General features: G+C 36.3%; 1 protein-coding gene across 1 annotated transcript in view; it reads right to left on the reverse strand.

Annotated features, from left to right (window-relative positions):
* Positions 1–3226: 3226 nt before the first annotated feature.
* Positions 3227–24072, reverse strand: part of USP9X (ubiquitin specific peptidase 9 X-linked) — a 92554-nt gene continuing 71708 nt past the window's right edge. Inside the window, exons 32-44 of the mRNA XM_007457193.1 lie at positions 20958–21131; positions 18105–18246; positions 16155–16908; positions 15641–15764; positions 14552–14777; positions 13904–14033; positions 11066–11251; positions 10382–10602; positions 10063–10151; positions 6078–6234; positions 5589–5801; positions 5132–5227; positions 3227–3437 (exon numbers count right to left, since the gene is read on the reverse strand). Coding sequence (XP_007457255.1) covers positions 3300–3437; positions 5132–5227; positions 5589–5801; positions 6078–6234; positions 10063–10151; positions 10382–10602; positions 11066–11251; positions 13904–14033; positions 14552–14777; positions 15641–15764; positions 16155–16908; positions 18105–18246; positions 20958–21131 — 2650 coding nt within the window. The 3' untranslated portion in view covers positions 3227–3299. The remainder of the gene's footprint in view (positions 3438–5131; positions 5228–5588; positions 5802–6077; positions 6235–10062; positions 10152–10381; positions 10603–11065; positions 11252–13903; positions 14034–14551; positions 14778–15640; positions 15765–16154; positions 16909–18104; positions 18247–20957; positions 21132–24072) is intronic.

Below are 24072 nucleotides of genomic sequence, written 5' to 3' on the forward strand. Positions count from 1 at the left end.
AAAAAATCCAGTTATAATTCTAAATAAGGCAGGATATATCCACCAAAGTAACCACAAAATTCAGCAAAGTAAGAGTTCACGGGAGAACATAAGCTGGAAAAATACTAAGAAAAAACGGAAAGGAACTATTTTGGAGTAGTCATCTGAGTATTCACAGACGTGCTTTCATTTACAAATGTAATTCAAATAAAAAAGGCTCCTCATCTTTTTAACCCACTACTAGGATTAAGTACTTAAGTTGTTATCATTCACTAATAAAAGCTAATCATGAAAAAAATATAAAACATTTTAATTCTAGATTTGTACATATAACAGCTAGAGACAAGGTTGGGGAATTATCATTGAGAGAAAAATGAACCAAGACAAAAACCCCAAATATGATTATGTTCTTATTTCTGCCTCTACAATGCTGAACATGAAAATTTGGTTGGTGGAGGGCTTAGAAACAGCAGCAATATGGTTTTTACCAAGTTGTGCACTGAAATACTTAGATCCAATAGGGCAAAGCCCTTGTTCACACAGATTAACAATGAAAGTATCTTCAGTCTTTTAAACAGATTCTACTGTCTTCTATAAAGTAATCATGCCATTTAGAATTCCGGGGGTACTTCTTTGAAAGGAAGACTAGTGATTCCGCAACAAACATGTAAAGTAGGAAATATATATATGGCTCAAGAAATCAGCTGAGGGAGAATTAAATAATCTTTAGGCACTTTGAAGACTTGGAAGTTTAAAATGTGCCATTTATGTTCAGAAAAAGACCTCAAAATCCACCACTATGTTGCTCTTACAATAACATGCATCTTAAAATTTTCAGTTATACATTAATGCTTGCTTAAGAGTTAAATATAGAAAATAATTTGCACAAACAAACAAAAATAACACTCTCCATTCACCTCTCCTAGATCCTGGTCACAACACAGACCATTCCTTCCTCAAATGGAGGGGGAAAGGATTCACAAGCCCTCACCTGGCACTAGGGGACTTGTAAATTCAAAGCAACGGAAAGTGGGATCTCCCTCCAAGGAGAAAAATTCACAGCCTTTTAAAATGTCAGGGTTTTCATGTCTAGGAAGTCATTCGTTTTAAAATTAAGTATATTACATACTTTTGTTAAGGACCAGGAAACACAAAAATCATCTCAGACGGTTAGATGGTGTATTTAATGATAGCAACTTGTCCAAATAAATTTAGCCTATTCTGCTCATTGTTAAGGAGGCTTGGAATTGAGGAACTTCTAAATTAAAATTACCAACTGGAACTGCAGACAGTGTGTATGACTCTGGCTCACACTTAACAAACTCAGATGTAATATACTTAAGGTAAAAACAGGATCTATCTGGTGTCAAAATTTCCTAATATTACAGAAAACCTAGAAGCACAGATTGACTACAGAGTACTGCAAATAAGATACCCAAAGCTTTATCTTAAATACCTGCCCCTTTTAATCACAAAATAACACAATTCTCAATTTTGTTTCTGCTTTGTTCAATTCCAACTATAGCCTTTTTGACAAAACATTTGCCTATTAACTGAATTGTAAAAAATACAACCAAGCTTGTGCTCATTAAATATACATGTATATAAAAAACATACAAAAAGTACAAGATTGATTATGTTAGGAAACTTTTACAGTGTCAACAATCCTGTTTTTCTCTAAATCTTTTAGTAAAGGGCCAAAGGTCAAATCTTTCTGTGCACAAAAATTCAATGTGACTGAACTCCTGAATTCAGTGTCATGCCTAGGCATGCTATGCACAGAATTATTTTTAATATGCAGTCCTTAAAAAACAAACAAAAAAAGACAAAAAATTAACCAGAAAACCAAAACACACCACAGGACAAAAAGTTCTTCTTAAATCAAATTCTATTTGTGAATTCAGCAAAATAATTTCTATAAAATAAAACAGCAAAATATTTAAATAGAATAGGGTGGACTGTATCTGTTTGCAGGGGTATTTGGTTTTTAGACAGGTTCCAAAAAATTACACACATTCAAGTTACCAATTCTCCATTAACTGATGAGTTCCTTATCTTTAATTAAATGCTTATTCTGAAATTATACCTCAATTATATTAACTAACCAGTTTCCTTTTTAATTAGACCCTGCTTCAGATGTTAAAATTTTTGGAATAATGGAAAAGGAGCTAGGACAATTCTTGCTTTCAAGTAAAACTGTGACTGAGCAGAAGCTCAGCCAGACATCTTGGTGCAGTGGTACTCCAAATATTGTAGGATTCTGACTTCCACTTCACTGGGATCCAGCAGAAGCAAAGTTTTAAAAGGTTCTCCTAATAAGCTCTACCAAAGAAACAGAACAAGCACACCAAATACAGTCTTCTATTATGTTCCAAGCATCCTGGCATAGCAAATTTTTGCATATTTGTTTTAAATCTTTTAAAATTCCCATTACTGATACTTAAGTTTCCTTATCCCACCCAGAGGCTGAACTGTCAAACATTAGATGTAAGCAACATATGTGTAACTGAAAACCACCTGTTTATCACATTTCTCTCCTTGTTTTATATTTTATATTCTAGGTGTAAGACGGAAAAGCTCTGAGCAATACAGCTGTCGCACTGGGACAACTGCTGTCATTATGGTAATTTTTTCCTCATTGGCTACACTAACCTGGTGTGAAGCCATGCTACATGTTACAGCGTAACTATAGCTTCAAAGTGATTAACCTAACCTCAGAATAAAAAGGCAATGAAAAAGATCTAGAAACAATGTTACATCACCAAATTCTCCACATCAACCAAATAATTTAAAGGTTACCAGCCTTTCACTGCTCATAATAAAACTGACTCCAGTGGCAAAGAATTAACATGAAACTATTGGTGTGGTTGAAATGGATGGGCTCTGGTTTGTTGCTGTTGGTTTATTTTTTGTTTTTGTAAAGGAGTTGATCCAACTGCCGTTAAGGCAGGCAACACTGGTTGCAGAGTGCAATGGGTATAACAAGGAAATAACTTTTGTAGGTTTTGTAGATCTGTGAGTCTCATCAAGAAAAAAGTTTCTTGCTTAAGAATTAACAGTCAAACATTAATATACTATATACACCTTTGCCATTTACACATTAGCATCAGGCCATTTATTACAAAACACTATACACTTTCCACTGCAGGCGGGTTATATATTGACAGCAAATTTCTGCAGGTAAGACAGTGAATAAACTTTCCACTCCATGTTGATTAGGAATAGTTTTTCTAGTTTTAAATATTAGCCAGACACAGAAAAAGGTTGGACTGTAAGGCCTGGGTGCACAGTCTTGATGGAACCAGTTAATCATGTGCATTTCACTGATCCTTCGTCTGAGGTGGGGATACTTCTTCACTGCCTTCATAATTTTCTTGTGCTCGTTGGCCAGTTCTCTGAGGGTTGTTCATGTGATGTGCTGCTGGGCCTGTATACGGCTGTCCATGCACATGGTTATTCTGGGAGGGGAGAAGAGATCTGCATGTTAAAACTTTTCATATATTAAACTTCAACTTTAAAGATCACAGGCTGAAGTTTGTAGAAATGTAAACATTTCTTTTATTCCTAGGACTTAAAAAGAGTAAATACACTTGGGCTGATGGAAAAGAAAAAAAAAAAAAAAGTGGTTTGAAAGAGAAAAGGTAGCCTAAATTCAAACCCCAAAGCCCCAAATAAAAGCAGTGTAGGTCTGTTTAATTCTTTGGCCAAAGTGATTTTAAGTGCCAAAAATTATTTAGATTCAAGTCTGACAAATAAGGGATAATAGCCCATATTGCTTGTGGTAAAAAATATTCATGGAAAGGGATCTGTGAGCTGGAACACCTCTATCCTCACTCTTCTGAGCACCTTGAAACTCCCATATGAGAAATCTGATTGAATGATCATATGAGGTCTGCATGAGCAACAACCCTGAACACAGGATGATGTTAATGAAAACAAAACAACACTGAAAATAATGGATTAACCAGGCATGATTAATATATGAGTTTTCTCACGGCCGAGGAAAGTAACTCTTCTCCTTGTGGATTTGGGTCCTTAATGTTTTAAACCCCTGAACTCATTTTTCTGTACTTCCCACCAGTCAAGCCAAGAAGATCATAGGCTTTAACTTTCTGTAATTTCTATTACGAAAATTAATATGTTGAATATGCATTTTCCAGTCATATTCAACATTTCTAGTCAGCATGCTTCTATTTCCACCCTGAAATATAAGACAGAATGCTTAAATAATGGTTCTGAAAGCATGGTTCCTAGACCAGCAGCAGTAGCAGCAGCAGCAGCAGCTGGGAACTCGTTAGAAATGTACTGAACAAGAAACGCTGGGGTGGGGCCTAGCAGTCTGCTGCAACAGCCCACCAGCGGATTCCCATGCTTGTGCAAGTTTAAGGACCACTGCCTCAAAAGATCTGAATTAGTCACATCTGGGGTTTAGAAAGACGCTCTCATTTAGAACGTTTCTTCATCTAAATTTATTTAGTTATTGATTTCACAGAAAAATTCATGGAACTCTGTCAAATCCCTGATTTTTTTCCAACAATTTTTACTGTCACTGAAGTCTTGGTTATGCTAAGTAATAAGCAAACACTTCTTCCTTCACTGCCATATCTTAGTGCCTTCAAAATCCACCTGCACACTTAGACTAACAGGAAATGTCGTCTTAATCCAGTATACTAAATATTGATTATCATTTTATATTGACGTGAATAATCATAGTTTTACGAACGTCATCTACTAGTACAAGAAGGGCACATATCTGACCAGGAAAACACCACAGGGGCAAGCTCAAACATGCCACGTTGTGACCCCATGCTAACCATTCCTCTTTTGATCATGCCCTCAAAGCTAGTCTAGATAATCCCTCTATTACTTTACAGTCACAACAAAAAACTTAGCCATCCTTTGGGCTTCCCTGGTGGCACAGTGGTTCGTGCCCTGGTCCAGGAGGGTCCCACATGCCGCGGAGCGGCTGGGCCCATGAGCCGTGGCCGCTGAGCCTGCGCGTCCGGAGCCTGTGCTCCGTGGCGGGAGAGGCCACAGCAGTGAGAGGCCCACGTACCGCAAAAAAAAACAAACAAAAAAAACTTAGCTATCCTTTAAATAAAGCATAAAGATTGGTTCTAGGGAATAAAAACACGAACCAAGCCCAATATACCTGCTGATACTGAGATCCAGGTGAATGGGGGTATAATGGGGCATCTTCAGGTGGAGGCGACTCATGCTCATCTGGGGCATCTTGGTCATCTGGCTCCTGATTTTAAATATTTAAAGATAAAGAATTATGTAGCCAAATTCGAGTTTGTTTTATTTTTTTTTCTATTTGAAATAAAATCTAAAATCTAAAAAACTGACCCACTAACAACTTTTCTTTTACTACAGATAAACAAAGTAACTGAAAGGAACCTGATTTGGGTTCTCTCAGAAATACTAGATTCAGGCAATTTCACAAATATTTCTCTAAAAGAAGCCTCCCTCATTAAGACCACATATAAACAAACTTCAACATAATTTTTTTTACCATTATCATTAATACATAAACACTGGCCTATAAAGTGAAGAATTACTTTGCTTTCTTCCATTTCTATCTGCTGCACACTGGTGGCTTTTTTTACCTCCTCTGGACAGAGTTCACAAGCTTTTGCAAGTGTCATCCTAGCACTATGTGATCTCTCCAAGAAATAACCATTTGACGTTTCATTGCTTTGCACTGGAGGAGACCAATTGTTGTAAGTGTATTGAGGATTGCCAGTGTATGGTCGTCTTTCAAGTTCATCTCCAAGCCATTCCACTGCCCAGGTCCACTTTCTTTTAAGATCTCCATTGCCCTTCAAAAGAAAATAAAACTAAGTATGTAAAAGGTTTTGGAATGCTTTTCAAAGGTAACTTTAAACGACAACTCCAAATTCTCATAATTCTCTTCTTTTAAAACAGAATCCTTAATTCTGATTCAGATTTCTACAAAATTATATGTGTGTGTGTATATATATATACACATATATATATATATATATATAGAGAGAGAGAGAGAGAGAGAGCGAGAGAAAGAGAGAGAGAGAGCAAGAGCAAGCGAGCGAGAGAGAGAAAGGGAGAGAGACCCTCACCTGCAGAATCTGGTAAGCAACAGGACAATTGCTAAAGAGAGCTACCATACATTTTATACACTGGTATGCTCTTTTTTGATAGTGATTCTTAGAGCGCTGGATTGTGTCAAAGAGCCCATCTCGGTCATCTGGGATTCCTTTAAGTGCATTATGAATTCTGAAAGAGAACCAGATAAATAAAAACTTCTAAAATCAAATAGCAGCTAACATTACTGAGTGCCTACTATGTGCCATTCAATAAATGTCTTTGATGTAGTTATGTAATCTAATGCTAGACAGTAAGTCCTCTTCTTAAACCCTTAAGAAAAACAGAGAGGTTAAAAGGCTTGCAACCCAAGGTCATATGGCCGCCTAGTACCAACTTATTACCAATCCAAAATGACAAATATCATATGATTCCAGTTATACGAGGTATTTAGAGAATAGGCAAAAATCAGAGAAAGCAAGAATAATGGGTACAGAGTTTCAGTTTGGGATGATGAAAAAGTTCTGGAGATGGATAGTGGTGATGGTTAACACAATATTGTGAATGTACTTAATTCCACCAAATTGTACACTTAAAAATGGTTAAAATGGTAAATTTTGTTATGAATATCTTACAATTTTTCAAAAAATATTTAAAAATTCACCTGCCTGCAATTCTACTCTAAGCTATATATCCAAGAGAATTGAAAACAGGTGTTTAAAAAGAAATACAAAATTTGTACATGAATGTTCACAACAGTATTATTCACAGCAGCCAAAAGGTGGAAACAACCCAAATATCTACCCAAATATCTACCAACAGATGAACGAATATACAAAATGTAATGTACCCATACAATGGAATATTATTCAGCCATAAAAAGCAATGAAGTACAGATATGTACTCTAACATGGATGAATGTGAAAACATTATGCCAAGTGAAAGAAGCCAGATACAAAAGAACACATTGTATGATTCCGTTCATATGAGATGTCCAGGCAAGTCCTGGATATTTTGCCTATGCACTGACAAATTCATAGAGATAGAAAGCAGATTAGTGGTTGTCAGGGGCTGGGGGATGAGAGGACTAGGGAGTGACTGCTTAACTGGGTTTGGATTTTCCTTTTGGAGTGATGAAAATGTTCTGGAATAAGACAGTGGTAATGGTTGCACAACACTGTGAATGTACTAAAAGCCACTGAATTGTATGCTTTAAAATGGTTAAAATAGTGAATTTTATGTTAACTGAATTTTACCTCAATAAAGAAACAATACCTAAAAAACCTTTTGTATACCTTATATTTTACTTAATAGAACGTTCCAAATCAAAATTCAAGTCCGTTTTGTTTTTTTGTATTACATGCATTTATAAAATCTGTTTTGTTTGGAAATCATGACTTTGTAGTTTTGCAAAGTTTAATCATTTCAGACCACACAATCAACCATGTACAGGCTTCCTGCTATTTAATCTGAAACACTGCAGTGTATATTCTGTTTTTACCTTCAGTTTTGTCAAGTGATAATGAATCAACTGCTTTCAAATGCCGTTTTTATCAATATTACCTTTCCCTCCCTTGTTCCCCAATGCTTAACACTGCCAGGCCCACGGGAGATGCTCCATAAATACTGCTTACTAAATGACCTAAAAAGCCCACTATGAGAAAATTGTTTTCAAGCTTGTTGCCAGGGACTCATAACAACAATCTTATCATTACACAAAAGTCAAATTCCCATGTTTAATCTGGCACACATGCCTTTAGCATTATTACTTGCTCTAATGAAACGAGAACTAAGATGTGGCTAATTGGCTTAAAGTTATAAATGCTTACAATATTTTCAAAAGAAAATAATGAAAAGTTAGATTCCATTTCAACCAACTCTTAAGTTTCAGATCCTTTGATCATATTGAGAAGAGTACTGGTAGTATCAAAATAAGCAGCTATAGTTTTAGAACTACTAAATTTTGTGTTTAATGAAAATTGATTTCTGGTTTAATGCTATTTTTACAATATTAATTCAACTGTTGGAAATCTACGATGGTAATTCTGGTGAATAATTCGAAAATATTATTTCATGAATTCTGGCATTTGCAATCCCCACTAAGACTCAAGATTTTAATTTCTCTTTAAGCATTTTGTTGTTATAAAACTTGTATGTATGTATGAATGTATTTATTTATTTATTTTGTGTGTGGCTGTGCCGTGCAGCATGTGGGATCTTAGTTCCCCGATCAAGGACTGAACCCTTGTCCCCTGTAATGGAACCACTGGACTGCCAGGGAAGTCCCAGGTTTCTGTTTTAATTATTACACTGACAGACAGGAGGCAGTCTGTTATATAGATTGTCAACTGTTCCCCAACATAAACTTTACACTATTGTTGTCCATGTAGGGAGGGAAGTTATAAAATCTGGCAAAGTTGCCAACTAATTCCATAGTTCATCATCATCTGTATTGCTCTTGGGATTAAGGATAACGTATTAAGCTTTTACGTAAAAAGAGGAATTCTGAAGGAAGCTTAAGGGACAGCTAAGTTGGATAACCTTAGTCCTAAATTAATAAATATTAAAAATTTAAAAATTAAATAATGAAATAAATAAAAAATTGCTAACTCCTAAACCTCTCGTACGTATACAGAAAAACTAGTTATGGTTCATGCTCATTTATTCACAGATTCCATACCTGCAGTTTTGCCTACTTGCTAAACTTTATCTGTAATGGCAAAAATCAACTCTTTGCAATTGCAGTCACATGCAGAGTAGCAAAAACATCTGAGTTGCCCAACACACGTTCCCATCTGAAGTGGAACAAAGTGATATTCGGCCTTGTTTTAGCTCATACTGTAAACAAGTATCCTTTTTCCCATCTATTTCAGTGACAGCTTTTCACATTTTTGTGCTTTGCGTTGATCTCACTGTTTAGAAAGGGCCTCAAATGTGTAGTGCTGGGCTTCCCTGGTGGTGCAGTGGTTGAGGGTCCGCCTGCCGATGCGGGGGACGCGGGTTCGTGCCCCGGTCTGGGAGGATCCCGCATGCTGCGGAGCGGCTGGGCCCATGGGCCGTGGCCGCTGAGCCTGTGCTCCGCAGCGGGAGGGGCCGCAGCAGTGAGAGGCCCGCGTACCACAAAAAAAAAAGTGTAGTGCTGAAGTGCTGTCTAATGTTCTCTAAGCCCAATAAGGCTGTGATGTGCTTTGCAGAGAAAATATGTGTCAGATAAGCTTTGTTCAGACCCGATTTATTGTGAATTCAACGTTAATAAGTCAGCAATATATATTAAATAAGGTGTCTTTAAACAGAAACACACATTAAAAAAAGGTTATGTACTGATTGGTTGGAAAAAAAAAAGTAACCAGGGCTTCCCTGGTGGCGCAGTGGTTGAGGGTCCGCCTGCCGATGCAGGGGACGTGGGTTCGTGCCCCAGTCTGGGAGGATCCCACATGCCGTGGAGCGGCTGGGCCCGTGAGCCATGGCTGCTGAGCCTGCGCGTCCAGAGCCCGCGCACCGCAAAAAAAAAAAAAAAAAAAAAGTAACCAAAGACTGGCAAGAACCTAACCCTGTTTTTCCCCCAGGAGCAATGATTTAGTATTTGCTCATTCAGTGTTCACAGTGACTTTCAGACCATAACTACCATGAATAATGGGAACTGACGGTACTTACTTAAGGCACTATATTTAGATAACCAAATGTTATCTCATGTAATTCTAAAACTAATGTAATCTAATCCTAAAATAACCCTAGAGCATCATTAATGAAATTGAAACATTTACAAAAAAATCCCCCCAAACAAAAAACACAACAACAATTGAAAGAAAAAGGTTAGTATATTAAGTATGCAACTTGGGCAATGAGAGCAAAAGGTAAAAAATGAAATGAGGAAGGGGGGACCTTTTTATTCATTCTTGTCTTATGTTTTGTTTAAGATACATTTATTAGATATTCAAGAGGTAAAAAAAAAAAAATATGTGCCGATTGGTAATTTCAGTTACTCTAAAAGCTGGGCAAGGAACAAAAAAGGGTATCTACCTGTGAGTCTGCCAGGAGTCCTCAATCAGTAAGATTTGCAAAAGCAGATCCAAATAGGGCCGGAGTTCATAAGTATAAGAATATGCAACCTTTAAAAACAGGTAAGACATGGTGAAGAACTTATTTTAAAGCAGCAACAGTGGTGATCCTTTTGTAATGTGTAATGTATAAAAATATCATATCACTATGTTGCACACCTAAAACTAATATAATTGTAAAGTCAATTATATTAAAAAAACTATTTGAAAAAATAAAAATATAAAATAAAGGAATAACAAATCAAATTATAGAGACATATGAAGGTATATTTTCCTTTAACCTGCCAGAGAAGTTCACTGAGGACAGTAGATGAGAACTGAGGATTCTCCCAGCAGCAAAAACGAAGCAATTTGACGGTTTCCTCTGAGTTACTGCAGTCCTCAATGATTTTCTTCACATAACTTGTCCTCACAAATAAAATGTCTGCCACATTCTGCTGAATTGGCATTATAGGTTGTGATAAATTAGGATCACCAAAAGGATTGGGAAGAGGAGGATTACCTAGAATACAGATTTGTCATCAATGAAAAACTAATCGGCTTCTCTATAATAATATCAGCTTTCACCACAGAAAATAGCTTATGAATTTTTTATTTTATGAAATATTTTAAATTAAGTTTCCTGAGTACAACAAAGAAAGTAATATTAAGCATTATAATGATCACATATATCAAGATGATAAAGTATAAAATTGAAATGCCAACACTGGCGTTTTCTTTATATAAAAGTTAACTCTTAAACTACTTCATAAACAAGGTACCAACCTCAGTAGCAAGTAGACAGAAAGATTCCCTTTAAATATGAGAAAAAGGTGCAGGACTCAAAATATTATAAAATATTCCAAGCATGGACATTCAGACTCTCGTTTTATTTTTAAATATCTTTGGAATTACTTTGAATCAGGTACTATATATGGCCAGCAGTACTTTAAAACCAATGTAAAGAATGGAGTATTTGACTTTACCGTTGATTGAAGACTGCATTCTTGACGAGACATTGCAGCATCGGATTAGCTGTGACACTACTGAGTATAATTTGCCTAATTCAGCATACTGATACTTGATTGGAGGACCTGGACCTTCATCTAAAGACACAAGCATAAAGGTAGCAGGTACACTCAATTTCAGAAGCTGTGTCTTCTCTGCCACACCTACAATAAAGAAGGGAGAAGCAGGAAGAGAGGGGAAGAATTATATGAGAGGAAAGAACTGGGACGGAAGGGCTTCATAATAAAATATTTTTCTACAACTTTTATGATCAGAAGATCACTTTTACTTAGCATTCAGAGTATTATTTAATCAGAACCAAAAATCTACTGAGTTAGTATAACTGGATTTAAGTACTGAAATGGTTAAACAGTGACTATGACATTCCAATCCTACTGGGCATAAGGAAGAGAAACACCTTCTATGGCCTGGGGAGTCTCGGGAACTGCCTAGTCTGTTCCTCATCATTAGGTGAATGACGAAAACTGAGAAATAAGAATTCTTTTATGAATTGCCTTTCTTCCTCAGCCAAGCTTCTTGAAAGAAGCCTAAACTCGTTCCCTCTACTTTCTCGTCTTCCCAGTCCTCAACCCATGCCTATTTGGCTTCTGCCCCCTTTTCTGGTTTAAAGCTAAGGAATAGTTCTCAAACCATAACCATTTCCTTTCTTGGGTTCCTGTCTTATTTTCTTTCTACCTCTTCTTATTCTTATTTGTGAGTCCTCCTTCCTGTCTTCAAAAGTGATGGTCCTCAAAGTTCCCACATCAGGCTATCTTCTCACACCGTATGCCTTCCCTGGACGATCAAACCCACTCTAATGGCTTCAAGTTCCAGCTATTTTCATTCAGCTGATTCCAAAATATTTCCAGACAAATAGATCACCGCTCTACTGGACATCTCTATTTGGGTGTCACAAAGACTCAAATTCCCTGTCCACGTTCTTCCTCCTGTGTTTCCCCTCTCAGTACATGGCACTACTTCCTGCTCAGTTTGTCAAGTTGGAATTCTGGGCATCATTCTTAACATCTCTTCCGTGTTCCCCTTCCCTGAATATCCAATCACCAAATCCTACTGTCCTTATCTCCAATAAAAAGCACCAGAATCTGACTACTTGTATCCCGCTCACTGCCAGTTCCTAAGTATAAGCCACAGCGATTTTCTATCTACAAATTACTTTAACAATCTTTGGTCTTACTCCCCAATAATCCATTCCACACTGCAGCCTGGATCTTTCTAGAAGCCATGTCTATTCAAAACTCTACAATGGCTCATCAATGCCCTCAGGATAAAGTTCAGAATCTCTCACAAGGCTTGACAGAATAGCACAATTAGAAATTTCTGCTCACCACTCCTGCTATCCCCATATTACATCAATTCTAGTCAGACTGAATAACTTTCATTTCCTCCAATGAGCCATGCTGAGTTTATTCCAAGTCTCTGCACCTGCTGTTCACTCTGGATGGAAAAACTCAACCGACCAATTCCCACATCTTCTCCACTAAGTCCCCCACACTCCCCCTATGATGTACTTCCACAGCACTTTGTATTTTCCCCATTATAGCCATAAACGTATTTCATGGCAAGTACCTTTTAATTTGCTTCTATACTCCATTAGAAAGTAGGTGTCTTATTTATTGCCATGTTCCAGAAGTATAATAAATACAGGTCCATCCACAAATCCCTTATCTGAAATCCTTAGATTCAAACAGCTCTTAACATCAATATAAACAAAGTTCATTCATAAACTTGCTGTGAAAATCTGGCCTGAACTGACAAGAGGCTATGCACAGTCTTCAATCATCCCCTCTCAGTGTGAATATTCACGTGTATGATTACAAGGTGCTGTTTCAGACCCTGCTCTAGGGATGTTACGTAATTCAGGGCATATGGGCTATTTTACCTTTCTTAAAACCAAACAGTCTGAACCACAAAGCATATCTATCTGGTCCTAAGGATTTCGTATTAAAGTTTATAGACCCATATTTGCTTTTAGCAGGGAAATTTTAATTAGATTAGATTATGGACCAACGATGCATGTTTTCTGAACAGGGAATACCTAAAAAGGGAGTTGAACAGAGTGAGATTTTTATAAATACCTAAGATTTGGCATTTCTAAGTGTGAAATACAGATTCCCCTTATGCTTGTTTGCGTAAATATTCTTTTCAACTACAAATATGCAAGCATCTCCAGTATGGGAAGGTAAGGGAAAAGACGATAAACGCAAAGTAGAATGTTGCTTATGTTAAAAGGGCCATGGATCAACTGGCGATTGGTAAGTTCATGCACAAAAAACCTGGAATGACAGGGATGTTTGGGTTTAGAACTTAACATAAATAACAGGTAATTTAAATGAATATTTATATTATCCCCGATTTTAATTTAGTTTACGTCAACAAAAACTTACGTACAGACTAAGTCCTTTACCCAAACTTGGTGAGTATTACACATCCATCTGGGACCTTTTGAAAATGTGGATTCCTTGTGTTAGCTCTGAGAATTCTTATTCAGTTGGTTTGGGATGGGGCCTAGGCATCAGTATTTAAAAGAAAAAGGTCTAGCACGACTACTTTAGGAGATAAAAATATGATTAAGATACAGATTTTGACCTGTGTCTGGTGCAGAGATAAGACACATGCATAAATAATGATACAGTACAAGGTGAAAAGTGCAGTGTAAAAAAAAAAGTTTCAAATAAAATTCACAGTAGGTTTTATGGAACACTTTCTTTTTAGACCAGGTTATATTTCATCATGTGACTTACATGACTTCATTACTTAATACATTAAAAGAGAATTATGAAAACCTAAATTCTTACCTAAATTGGCATACATTACAAACAGGTTGAAATACTGCTGTAAATGGCGCCCATGCTCTGAAACTTCTCTTCTCAGTAGATTTAGTACTGCTCTTAGTAAGTGATCACTCAGGCTTAAGTTGTCATAAGCCTGTAAAGGATAAAACATTGGTTGTTTCTCAGCAACAAGGTGCAGGTACGATATAATTCTCTTTGCATGAAAAAGGGACACGCACATATACATGTTAAATATAGGCAGAAATTTCTGGAAGGACTGATCACATAAGAAATTATTAAAAAGGGTTGCTTTTTAGGAAGGGATGAAGATCCAATGTAGATTTCATTATAGAGGCTTCATACTGTTCTAAGCTTTAACAAATGGAAGTCCATTTAAATTTATATACAATTTATGTAACAGTAAGTGTATAACTAAGCCACTGAATGTAACTGAATTAACAGAAAATTCCGCTATGTTTTAAAGAGCCAATAGTCACTATTCACTGATGGGAAGTACTTTTAATGGAACTCATATAAACATTGAGTTATCGGACTATCTGGTTATTATGTGCTCATGCACGTTTGTTAGGTAAACATATCAAACAGATGCACATGTATTTGTGACTTCAACTTCCAGGAAACAGAATTTATTTCTGTTAACTGGGAAATTACCTGACTAGAAGGTCCTGGAGATGCAAAAGGTGAAGGACATGGCCCATCTTGCAAGGAAAAATGTGCAATAAAAACTATAAGTTTTGCAAATGCACCTCTCACTTCTGCACTAGGGCACTCCAGAAGGTATTCAGAGAAGCGATTTGAAACATTAAAAAGGACATTGTGAGCAAACCAAAAACGTACATTCTTGCTGTGACGAAGGAGAATACATAATGCATCATACCTAAGACAAAACCAAACAAAAATCTATAAATATCGATTCAGTAACATGTTTCCTATAGTACAGGGATGGGTCTCTAGGAACCAAACCAAAAAAAAAAAAAAAAAAATCAAAGAACTTCTTTTACTACTGGAGGGAGAGAACCAGCAATGGTAGCTTCTAGTACTAATATTAAAAAGATAAATACTATGACTTGGTCTATTCTCAGAGTGACAAAATAAATAGACGAAAACTTAGAGTCCTCTACAAATCCATGACCAAACTCTTCCTAGGTTCAATGACAAAACAATAATCCCCACTCCCTTAACATCTTACTACTAGAATAGTAAGTAAATATTGTTAAATTGAGGTATTATAATGGCCTCTAAATTTATACAATTAGAAACTTAAACTCATTTTAAGTTTCTACCTTTTTAATCTATGGCTGAATTTAATATAGGGAAGCTAAAATGTTAATACTTTTTTGATTAGATAGCTTAGACTTTTAAGTATCATCCTGTAATGTTTTGTACAGAGATGTCAAAGATATGATACAAGGTAACAGAAGCAGAAGCCAACTTCTGAATAATAAAAGGTGGTATTTAATCTCAGTAATTATTTTTTACAATTTATTTTTTATACAGGTTCTTATTAGTTATCTATTTTATACATATTAATGTATATATGTCACTCCCAATCTCCCAATTCATCCCACCACTCAGTAATTGTTTAAATATGATTTCTCTCACTATCGCTACCAAGATTTTTTAAATTCTGCATTCCAAATCTGAAATGAGATTATCATGGCTTGGAAAAAATAAAGCAGTATATTAAAGAACCAAACTAAATGCCAGTAATAATAGGAATGAAAATTCAAAGCAATGTACCAATCACTGGCAGAGCCACGGACTACTTTCTTGGTGTGAAATCCTGTGGTAAAGAGGAACCTAGCGGCAAGCTGAATACTAATCATAGTGATTTCTTCTGCTTCAGGCAACAGGTGATCTTGCCCTAAAAATAAAATGTAGATTAAAAAATAGTCAAACAAATTTCTGTGCTCAAACCCCATTTTCATTTTCAAAAACAAATCTGCATTATCAACAATTTTCCAAGTACTATGTTAAAACCCCTGGGCTACTTATGCAATAATTCTTAGTAGTTCAGTAAAGCACCCTTCAACTAATGCTTGAGTAAAAAAACCAAACTGTTGTAACAAACAAAAGTTCTTCTGTCTCTAAATGGCAAGACAATATATACCGCTCAAAGGTAACAGTCATCTGAAACATGACTTTAGAACAACCAAAAAGAAAGAAAACAAACATGTTGATGCCTGCTAAGAAACCCTGCAAGTAAAAGAAGAGGTATGCTTTATTACTAAGAAGCTAAATTCTTGATACTTACCTGGAGGAGGATTTAAGTAAACACCATTACATGTAAGCAGTTTTTTCATAAACTGAAAATATTCCATACTGTACTGCATTCGGTTATGCATGAACTGCACATTCTGTTTCCGCACACTTCTCTCAATGGCCGATGGCATAATAATCTGATGGGGCCTTGTGGTGATAGCAAGCTCTGATATATACCTTATCAACTCATCACCTTGGTCTATTGTGTCCAATCGTTCATAAAAAAGTATATAAGCATTCCACCACCTTTTCTGGCGCCTGTATGACATGCGCTTCATCATGTGATCGAATACTTCTCCCATGTACTCTCCACCAAAACACTGGTTTTTCATTTCTTCATCGTCATCCATTTTACATTCAGTTACATCTCCATCATCAAATTTATACCAGCGATTTCTCTCGCCATCTCCTCCGTTCCTTTGAATGATGTAAGAGTAGTAATGTCCCCCGCTCGCCTGACCACTGTGTACAAGCACCCCCACAAGTCTGTATTTCGTGCTTCCTGCTGGCTCACTGTCAGACTGCTCATTCTGTTGTATCAACTGACTCTCTGGGTTTACGTTATCTCCTTCTAGCTTTGCAACACCGGCAACTGTGTAAGGTTCCATGTCCAGTTCGCGAGGAAATTCAAAGTAATCATTAAACTTGATTGCACATTCTCTTTCCCAGTCATAGTCGAATCGTTTTAGTTGGATAGCGAGAACAGGAGGTAATTTTTTAATAAGCAAGCGCTTTACAGTATCAACCTAAAATGAACAGAGCAAATTACTAGATGTTCTCTTATAATCCACTGCAAAAAACCCACAAAATTTAAAACTCTACTATTAAATTCTCAGGATTAATCTGAAATTTTAAGTATAAACAAATACATGATAATGAACATAATCAGAGCATTTCTGTCAATTGATATTTTTAAAATGTCCACTAAAACTAATACGAAGTAGCTGATGCCTTTTGCTACAACTTGCAAAAATTAGTAATATAGACATTATTCGCTGTCTGATTTCTATACTGGAAGTGCTATCTAACCATTATTACTTGTTTGATATTTACTGTTATTTTAATGAAGTTTGCTGTGAGCAAACTACAGAAATATAATAATAGCAGCTAATATTTATTGGGCAATTAGGTACCAAGTTATATGATGCTAAGTGCTGTCCAAGTAGTAACATGTTTAATCCTCACAACCCTCCCAACCCTGAAACTTAAGGATGAGAATTAGTAGTAGTAAGAGATAACTTGCCAACCTCTAGATTTTAATACCTCTCTAAGTGGTATGTAACGTCAAAACAATACAGGTGACTTACAGGTGAGAGGGCTTGGGAGCCCAGAATGATACACATTATTTACCATACGTATGGGTAAATTGTCTCTCCTAAAGAACTGTTAAATGCCCACAGGCAAAAACCAATCAAGTGAGTCTAAAAATCTGATCCAAGTGGTTTAAAAAACACAGGTGGTAGAAGAAACCTTTTGTGGCTAAATAAAGTAATTAACAGTTTGGCTTCAGCAAACTTCTTGGTCTTGGCTAGCAACTCTGGACATGAGAGGACAAGTGTTTTCCTCTATGAGCTCTGTAGCTTCGAGGAGTTCAAGAGCAGGTTGGTTGAATATGGATGAAAAGTGCCTGTGTAACTCAGACAAGAGACTGATACTAAGCTACTATGACCTCTAAAGTGATTCACTCTTATCTTTACCTGTTTTCCCTAGCCCTTCTGGCACTATTTTCTCTCATTTGTCTTTACCTGACAAACCTTTCTCTCAATCATCTTTACCTGACAGAACTTTAAGTCAGTTATCTTAACTACCTCTCTGTTACCACTATAACAAAGCAGTATAGGGAATAAAGAGGGTGAATTTTGAGAACAAACAAAAACAACCATTCTTCCAAACCCATTAAATGTAATCATAATTATTTTAAACAAAACTGGGCAATTCATACCTTTTTATTGCATTTTTCACAATGATAAGCATTTGCACCTTCTAATAAATCTCCTTTGACATATTGTTCCAAAGAATCAAGAAGATTTTGGTGATTTCTAATGTCTACATTCAAAGTCGTAAAAGATTCTTCACACTCGTATCTAAAGATATTATTTAAGAAATGATCAGAGAATTTATTCCTTAGTTTCCTAAACATCTTATTTAGTTAGGGACTCAATGAAAACTACTTTTGCAATTTTTATAATGTAACACAAAACCCATAAGTCATAAAATGTTACCAATAAATGACAGTTACCATTTATGGGTCACTTATCCTCTGCTGGGCATACATTAGGGTGTTTACACACTACATATAACAGGTGCTTTGTCTTCATGACAAATATTTCTCTATCACCACCTCCACATCAGAAATGAGGGAAGTGGGGTTCAGAATGTGAATTTGGTCAAGATTACTAGGTGAAATGGTGTTTTCAAGCTAGGTCTGTCTGGTTTCACAGCTCAATCTCTTTATAGTCTACCATGCTGCTTCCGCCATCATCTGTTTAGATCTATTAATGAGCTGAATTTTTAAATGTTTCTCCTCTTCTGTAATGGAAACCTTACTAAAAGCACAAGTTTGAACACACAAATGAAAACGGTATAAGCAATCTGAATAGGAGCCACAATCCCACCTTGTGGCAATTTTCTACCAAAGGAATTTTCAGATTTCTGGTGAGACATATTAATGCATTTAGAACATGGGATGTGAGGAATTCATTCTCAACCATTAAATTCATTCACTCAACAAATACACTGAGTGCCTACCATGTTTAAAGCCCTGGGGGATAGTCAATGTTTAAGACAGTCCCTCATATTTAGGGCTTTTCAATTTAGTTAGGGGAAAAAGGTACACAAATAAAGGCATTTATAAGTGACATGAATGGAATATGAAGTATTAAGCAAACTGTTACTATAACTGGGGAACAGCCCATAGAAGAGAAAAGAGAACTTAGATTTTATGATTCCAGTTAAAAACTAGGACATTTGAAGCTGAGAAGTCAGCAAAGTTTTTCTGTAAAAGGCCAGATAGTAAATATTACAGGCTTTTTGGGGCCATGAGGTCCCTATGGCAACTACTCAACTCTGCTGTTATAGTGAAAGCGGTCAGACAGTAAGTAAAGGAGTGGGTATGTTCTAATAAAACTTTACAAAAACAGATGCAGGGCTGGATTTGACCTATGGTCCATAGTTTGTTAACCCCTGCTCTTGATAAATAAATACCCTAAAACAGACTGTCTCAGGACCCTTTATGTAACCTTCCAGCATATAACAAGACTAATTTAGTTGTGGAATAGGTATTTGAACTTTAGGGATTTTACTTAAGATCATGCTCTCTGGACATTTTCACTTGGCAAAGAAAATCACTAATTTTCAAATAATTTTGAAAACTGTCTAAAACAAACCAAGAAAAAACTGACCAAAACAGATGACCAGAAAATTTTATTTTTATCAGTAATTAAAAACAGGAGGTGAAAATGACAATTTTATTGTCCACCTAATGCACAAGGTCTTTCAAAAGGATCAAAAGTTGCCCAGTCTCAAGATGGGAATGAAGACACAGACCTACTAGAGAATGGACTTGAGGACACGGGGAGCGGGAAGGGTAAGCTGGGACGACGCGAGAGTGGCATGGACATATATACACTACCAAACGTAAAATAGCTAGCTAGTGGGAAGCAGCCGCATAGCACAGGGAGATCAGCTCGGTGCTTTGTGACCACCTAGGGGGGTGGGACAGGGAGGGTGGGAGGGAGATGCAAGAGGGAGGGGATATGGGGATATATGTATACGTATAGCTGATTTACTTTGTTACACAGAAGAAACTAACACACCATTGTAAAGCAATTATACTCCAATAAAGACATTAAAAAAAAAAAGTTGCCCAGTCTATGCAAACAATTTTATGGCCTTATCCAGAATGAGTAGTTTAGCACTTACATATAGTATTAGCACTCCCTCAATCATTTTCCCTGTGTTCAAAAATAAAGCACATACACACACAACCTATGACTGTATATAATGCTGTTTAGACTTGCAGAAAATACTATCCTACTGTGATTGTCTGGTGAGAAGGGATTTCAAACCAACATTAATTGACAACATACAAGAGAAGTTCCAAAGTAAAACTTCCATACAATAGGCATAAACGTGTATCTATCAGTAATGAACTTTAATAGTTATTTAACTATTTTCAGTAAGAGCCCTTAATCAACTTCCCCTTTAAGAAAACCAAAAACCAAAAACCAAAATAAACCAAAACCCAATTTGTTTAGTCAACTTTTGCTATAAAGATTTTGTGTGGGAAACATACCTTAAAGACAATGACAGTAATCAATGCTATTTTCAAAAAGTCAGTATTTCATTTGTATAGGAAATAGTGCTCCATGCCTGTTATCTTCTAAACTTAACATATTTACAATATTATAACTATTTTAATTCTAAGATAAAGGGCAAATTCATAAGTAATACCTGTAGCTATGCAAAATGCCATTTTATTTTCTTAGGCATGATCATACGTAAGAACATGTAAGAGTATGAAATAGTAAGAGCTTAGGTGGAGTTAAAGGAACCAAATATTATTTGACAAAAACAATCAGACCCATAAAGTTCATGAGACTTTTCTGTACTGTTAAACTTCATTGTAATAAAATCAGAAAACAAACAAAACCCCCCACAGTAGTAAGGTATGCGCAATATGTAATTCATCCAGCCTCAAGTATTTAGTAATCGGTAGCGTACTTCACTTTTGTACATAACTAATAGTAAAAATAAACAGTACAACATATACTTTAAGTATGAAATTAGCACTTACCTATGTGGGCAGCCTTGGCAAATCTTCTGATCAGCAAAGGAACCTCCTAAAACTTTACTTAGCATAGCTGGGTGTCCTAAGGCTTTCAAAGCTTCATCTAAACTATCCACCAATGAATTAAAAAATTCTAAAGCATCATGTTGTTCACGAAGATTAACAGGCTCACCCCAAAGCCTAAGAAATGAATGGAGTAAAATATGTAATGTGCGACACTCCCAAAACAATATATACAATATATTTTTCAGGAAAAAAGCAATACAACCACAAATGACACCACAAAAACTGAGATTTTATTCCTCAACTACAGGAAGTAGAAAAAAACAAATGCCGTTTATGTATCGATTGCTGTGGGGAAGCAAGTGAGATTCATAGTAAAAGTGGTACTTCAGTGGGGAAGAAATACCATGAAACTACTGGTGTGGCTGGATGGATAGTATAGCTCCAGGAAGGATGGTTTCTGTAGGTAATATAGTATAAGCATGCATTTTGAATCCAACTGAAGACGCTGTTAAAATTGGGTGGCTGATCTCACTCTTAAGCAGATAATTACTACTTCATTTCTTTCATTTTGCTTAAATTTTGGGTTACAGATACAGTGCAAAGATAATATTTACTCTTAATTAAATTGACTTTTCTGATGGAAAAGAGAAAAGGTTTGACTTGTTTTACAGTTCATCTCTTTTGAATAATCGGAGGATTTAAATTAGGTAAATCAATCCTGAGAAAAGAAAATATCAATTATGTGAATGACAAAATGAGAAGTGATACTAATAAAACCTAGGCACTGCTGGAAACTATGACATCTAATTTTGTATTTATAGAGTAATATACATTGAGAATATAAGTGAATTCATTCAAGCAACAGATATGACAAATTTATTTTAAGTATGCAAGAGGAACTGTCTTTTAATAAATTCCTTTGTAACACTTTTACTATGTAGCAAATAATCTCACCCTAATTATTTCAGCTGTTAAATTTGCATATAGTGAGTTAGAAATCAAATATATCACTTGTTAAAAGCTATTTTACGGGCTTCCCTGGTGGCGCGGTGCTTGGGGGTCCGCCTGCCGATGCGGGAGACGCGGGTTCGTGCCCCGTTTCGGGGGGATCCCGCATGCCGCGGAGCGGCTGGGCCCGTGGGCCATGGCCACTGGGCCTGCGCGTCCGGAGCCTGTGCTCCGCAAATGGGAGAGGCCACAACAGTGAGAGGCCCGCATAACGCAAGAAAAAAAAAAAAAAAAAAAAAAAAATCTATTTTACAATGGAGAGATTTGTTAAGACACCAAGGGATCAAAGCTAATATCACCAATAATCAGATAAACTGATACCATGTGCCTCTGAATGCAATGAGAAGCATATAATAACATCACCTATGTAGTTTTCTTGCCAAAAAGTTTAACCTGAATCTAATCATGGGGAAATAATCATACAAATCAAGGAAGTACCATAAAGGTCATGACAAGTTAGGGAGATTATTTTAGAGAAGACTAAAGAGGTAACAACCAAATTCTTGTGATTCCTTCTAGGATACCAGTCTGGAATTGGAAAAAAAAAAAGTTAGAAAGAATATTTTGGGGAAATGGAAATACATAATGCTGAATATCAGGCATTACTAAATATTAAATTTCATGCATGTGATAACTGTATTAAACATTACATAGGAAAATGTCCTTATTCTTAGAGGATACATGTTGAAGCATGTAGGGGAGTTAAAGTGTCATATTTGCAACTATCAACTCGTTTAGAAAAAACAAACAAAACCCAAAACCCAAGTATACATATAAGCAAATATGGCAAAATGTTAACAACTGGTAAATCTGGGTAAAGAGTATATATCATAAAGGTGATTATTATACTACTTTACCTTTTCTGTTGGTTTGAAATTCTTCAATATAAAAAATCGGGGGTGGGAAATGTGGTTAACTAACCCACATGTATATCTAGAGTATATTATGTATAGAGTATATTATGTGTCTAAAGTGTGGATAATCCAAAAGTGCTAGTCTAGACAAACTGCGAGCTCCACTAGCATAGGGAGTAATTAGTTGAGAAGTCAAAAATGCAAGTGCATTATAATTTAAGCAATAACTATAACTGAATGACAAATTTTAAGACAAAAGCTCAAAAAGCTTGAGAGTAATCTGGAAGAGGAAGACCAGAAATGATAAAAAGCCTTACGGCAGAGGCGAGACAAGCTAGAGAAAGAAATGAGAACGGGAATAGTCAGAGAGGAAAATGAGAGGTGTTGAGAGGTGATGGGACCAAAAGAGCAAAAGCAGAGCTGGGAAGGAGGGTGGTGCATGCAAGCCAATAAGTATGGATTAAGTAGGGGGCCTAGTTAGAGGAATTTATACGGTGAGTCAATGTATTATAAAGCAGTGGTTTCAAAAGAAATCTAAGTAGTATCCTTGTAGGCAAAAGGGGAGCTGCTCTGATTGAAGCAGGGAAGGTGGACAAGAGTGGCAGTGTCAGGTGACCCTTTGCTTTCCCTGCTCTCAGCTGTCTGGGAGATACCCTGAAGGGATTCTAAGGAGTATTATTTAAGGGAATTCCCTGGTGGTCCAGTGGTTAGGACTCCGTGCTTTCACTGCAAAGGGCTCAGGTTCAATCCCTGGTTGGGGAACTAAGATCCCACAAGCGTGCAGTGCGGCCAAAAAACAGGAAAAAAAAAAAAAAAAAAGAAGTATTATTTAAAAAACCCAATGCTATGAAGGATTATAGCATTCTCATACACAGTACAGATATGTGGTTGTACTACAGTATTTTAGCACAGTGCACGACATGATAGGCGATGATAAAAAAAAAAAGGAAAGAAATGAAGCCAGAGAAACAAGATCAAGACATAATCGAAGATTTTTTAAAAATTAACAACAACAAAACCCAACGTATTTATCACACCTTTCCTATAAAATTGTACATTAGAATAGCCAAAGAGTTGCTATGGGGAAGTTTTCCTTTATAGATCTCCTCTAGCTAAAAAATGAAAGAATGATAAAATTAGAATGTTGCCATTTTGTAATCCTCGTGAAATGCTGCATTTAGGCAATGATGATCAATGGCTTAGTTATAAGACAGAGACAGACAGACATTATGTACTTCTCACTGAGGTCATCG

The sequence above is a fragment of the Lipotes vexillifer genome, unplaced genomic scaffold (assembly GCF_000442215.2).
Source record: "Lipotes vexillifer unplaced genomic scaffold, Lipotes_vexillifer_v1.1 scaffold1439, whole genome shotgun sequence".
In the NCBI taxonomy this organism is placed as follows: domain Eukaryota; kingdom Metazoa; phylum Chordata; class Mammalia; order Artiodactyla; family Lipotidae; genus Lipotes; species Lipotes vexillifer.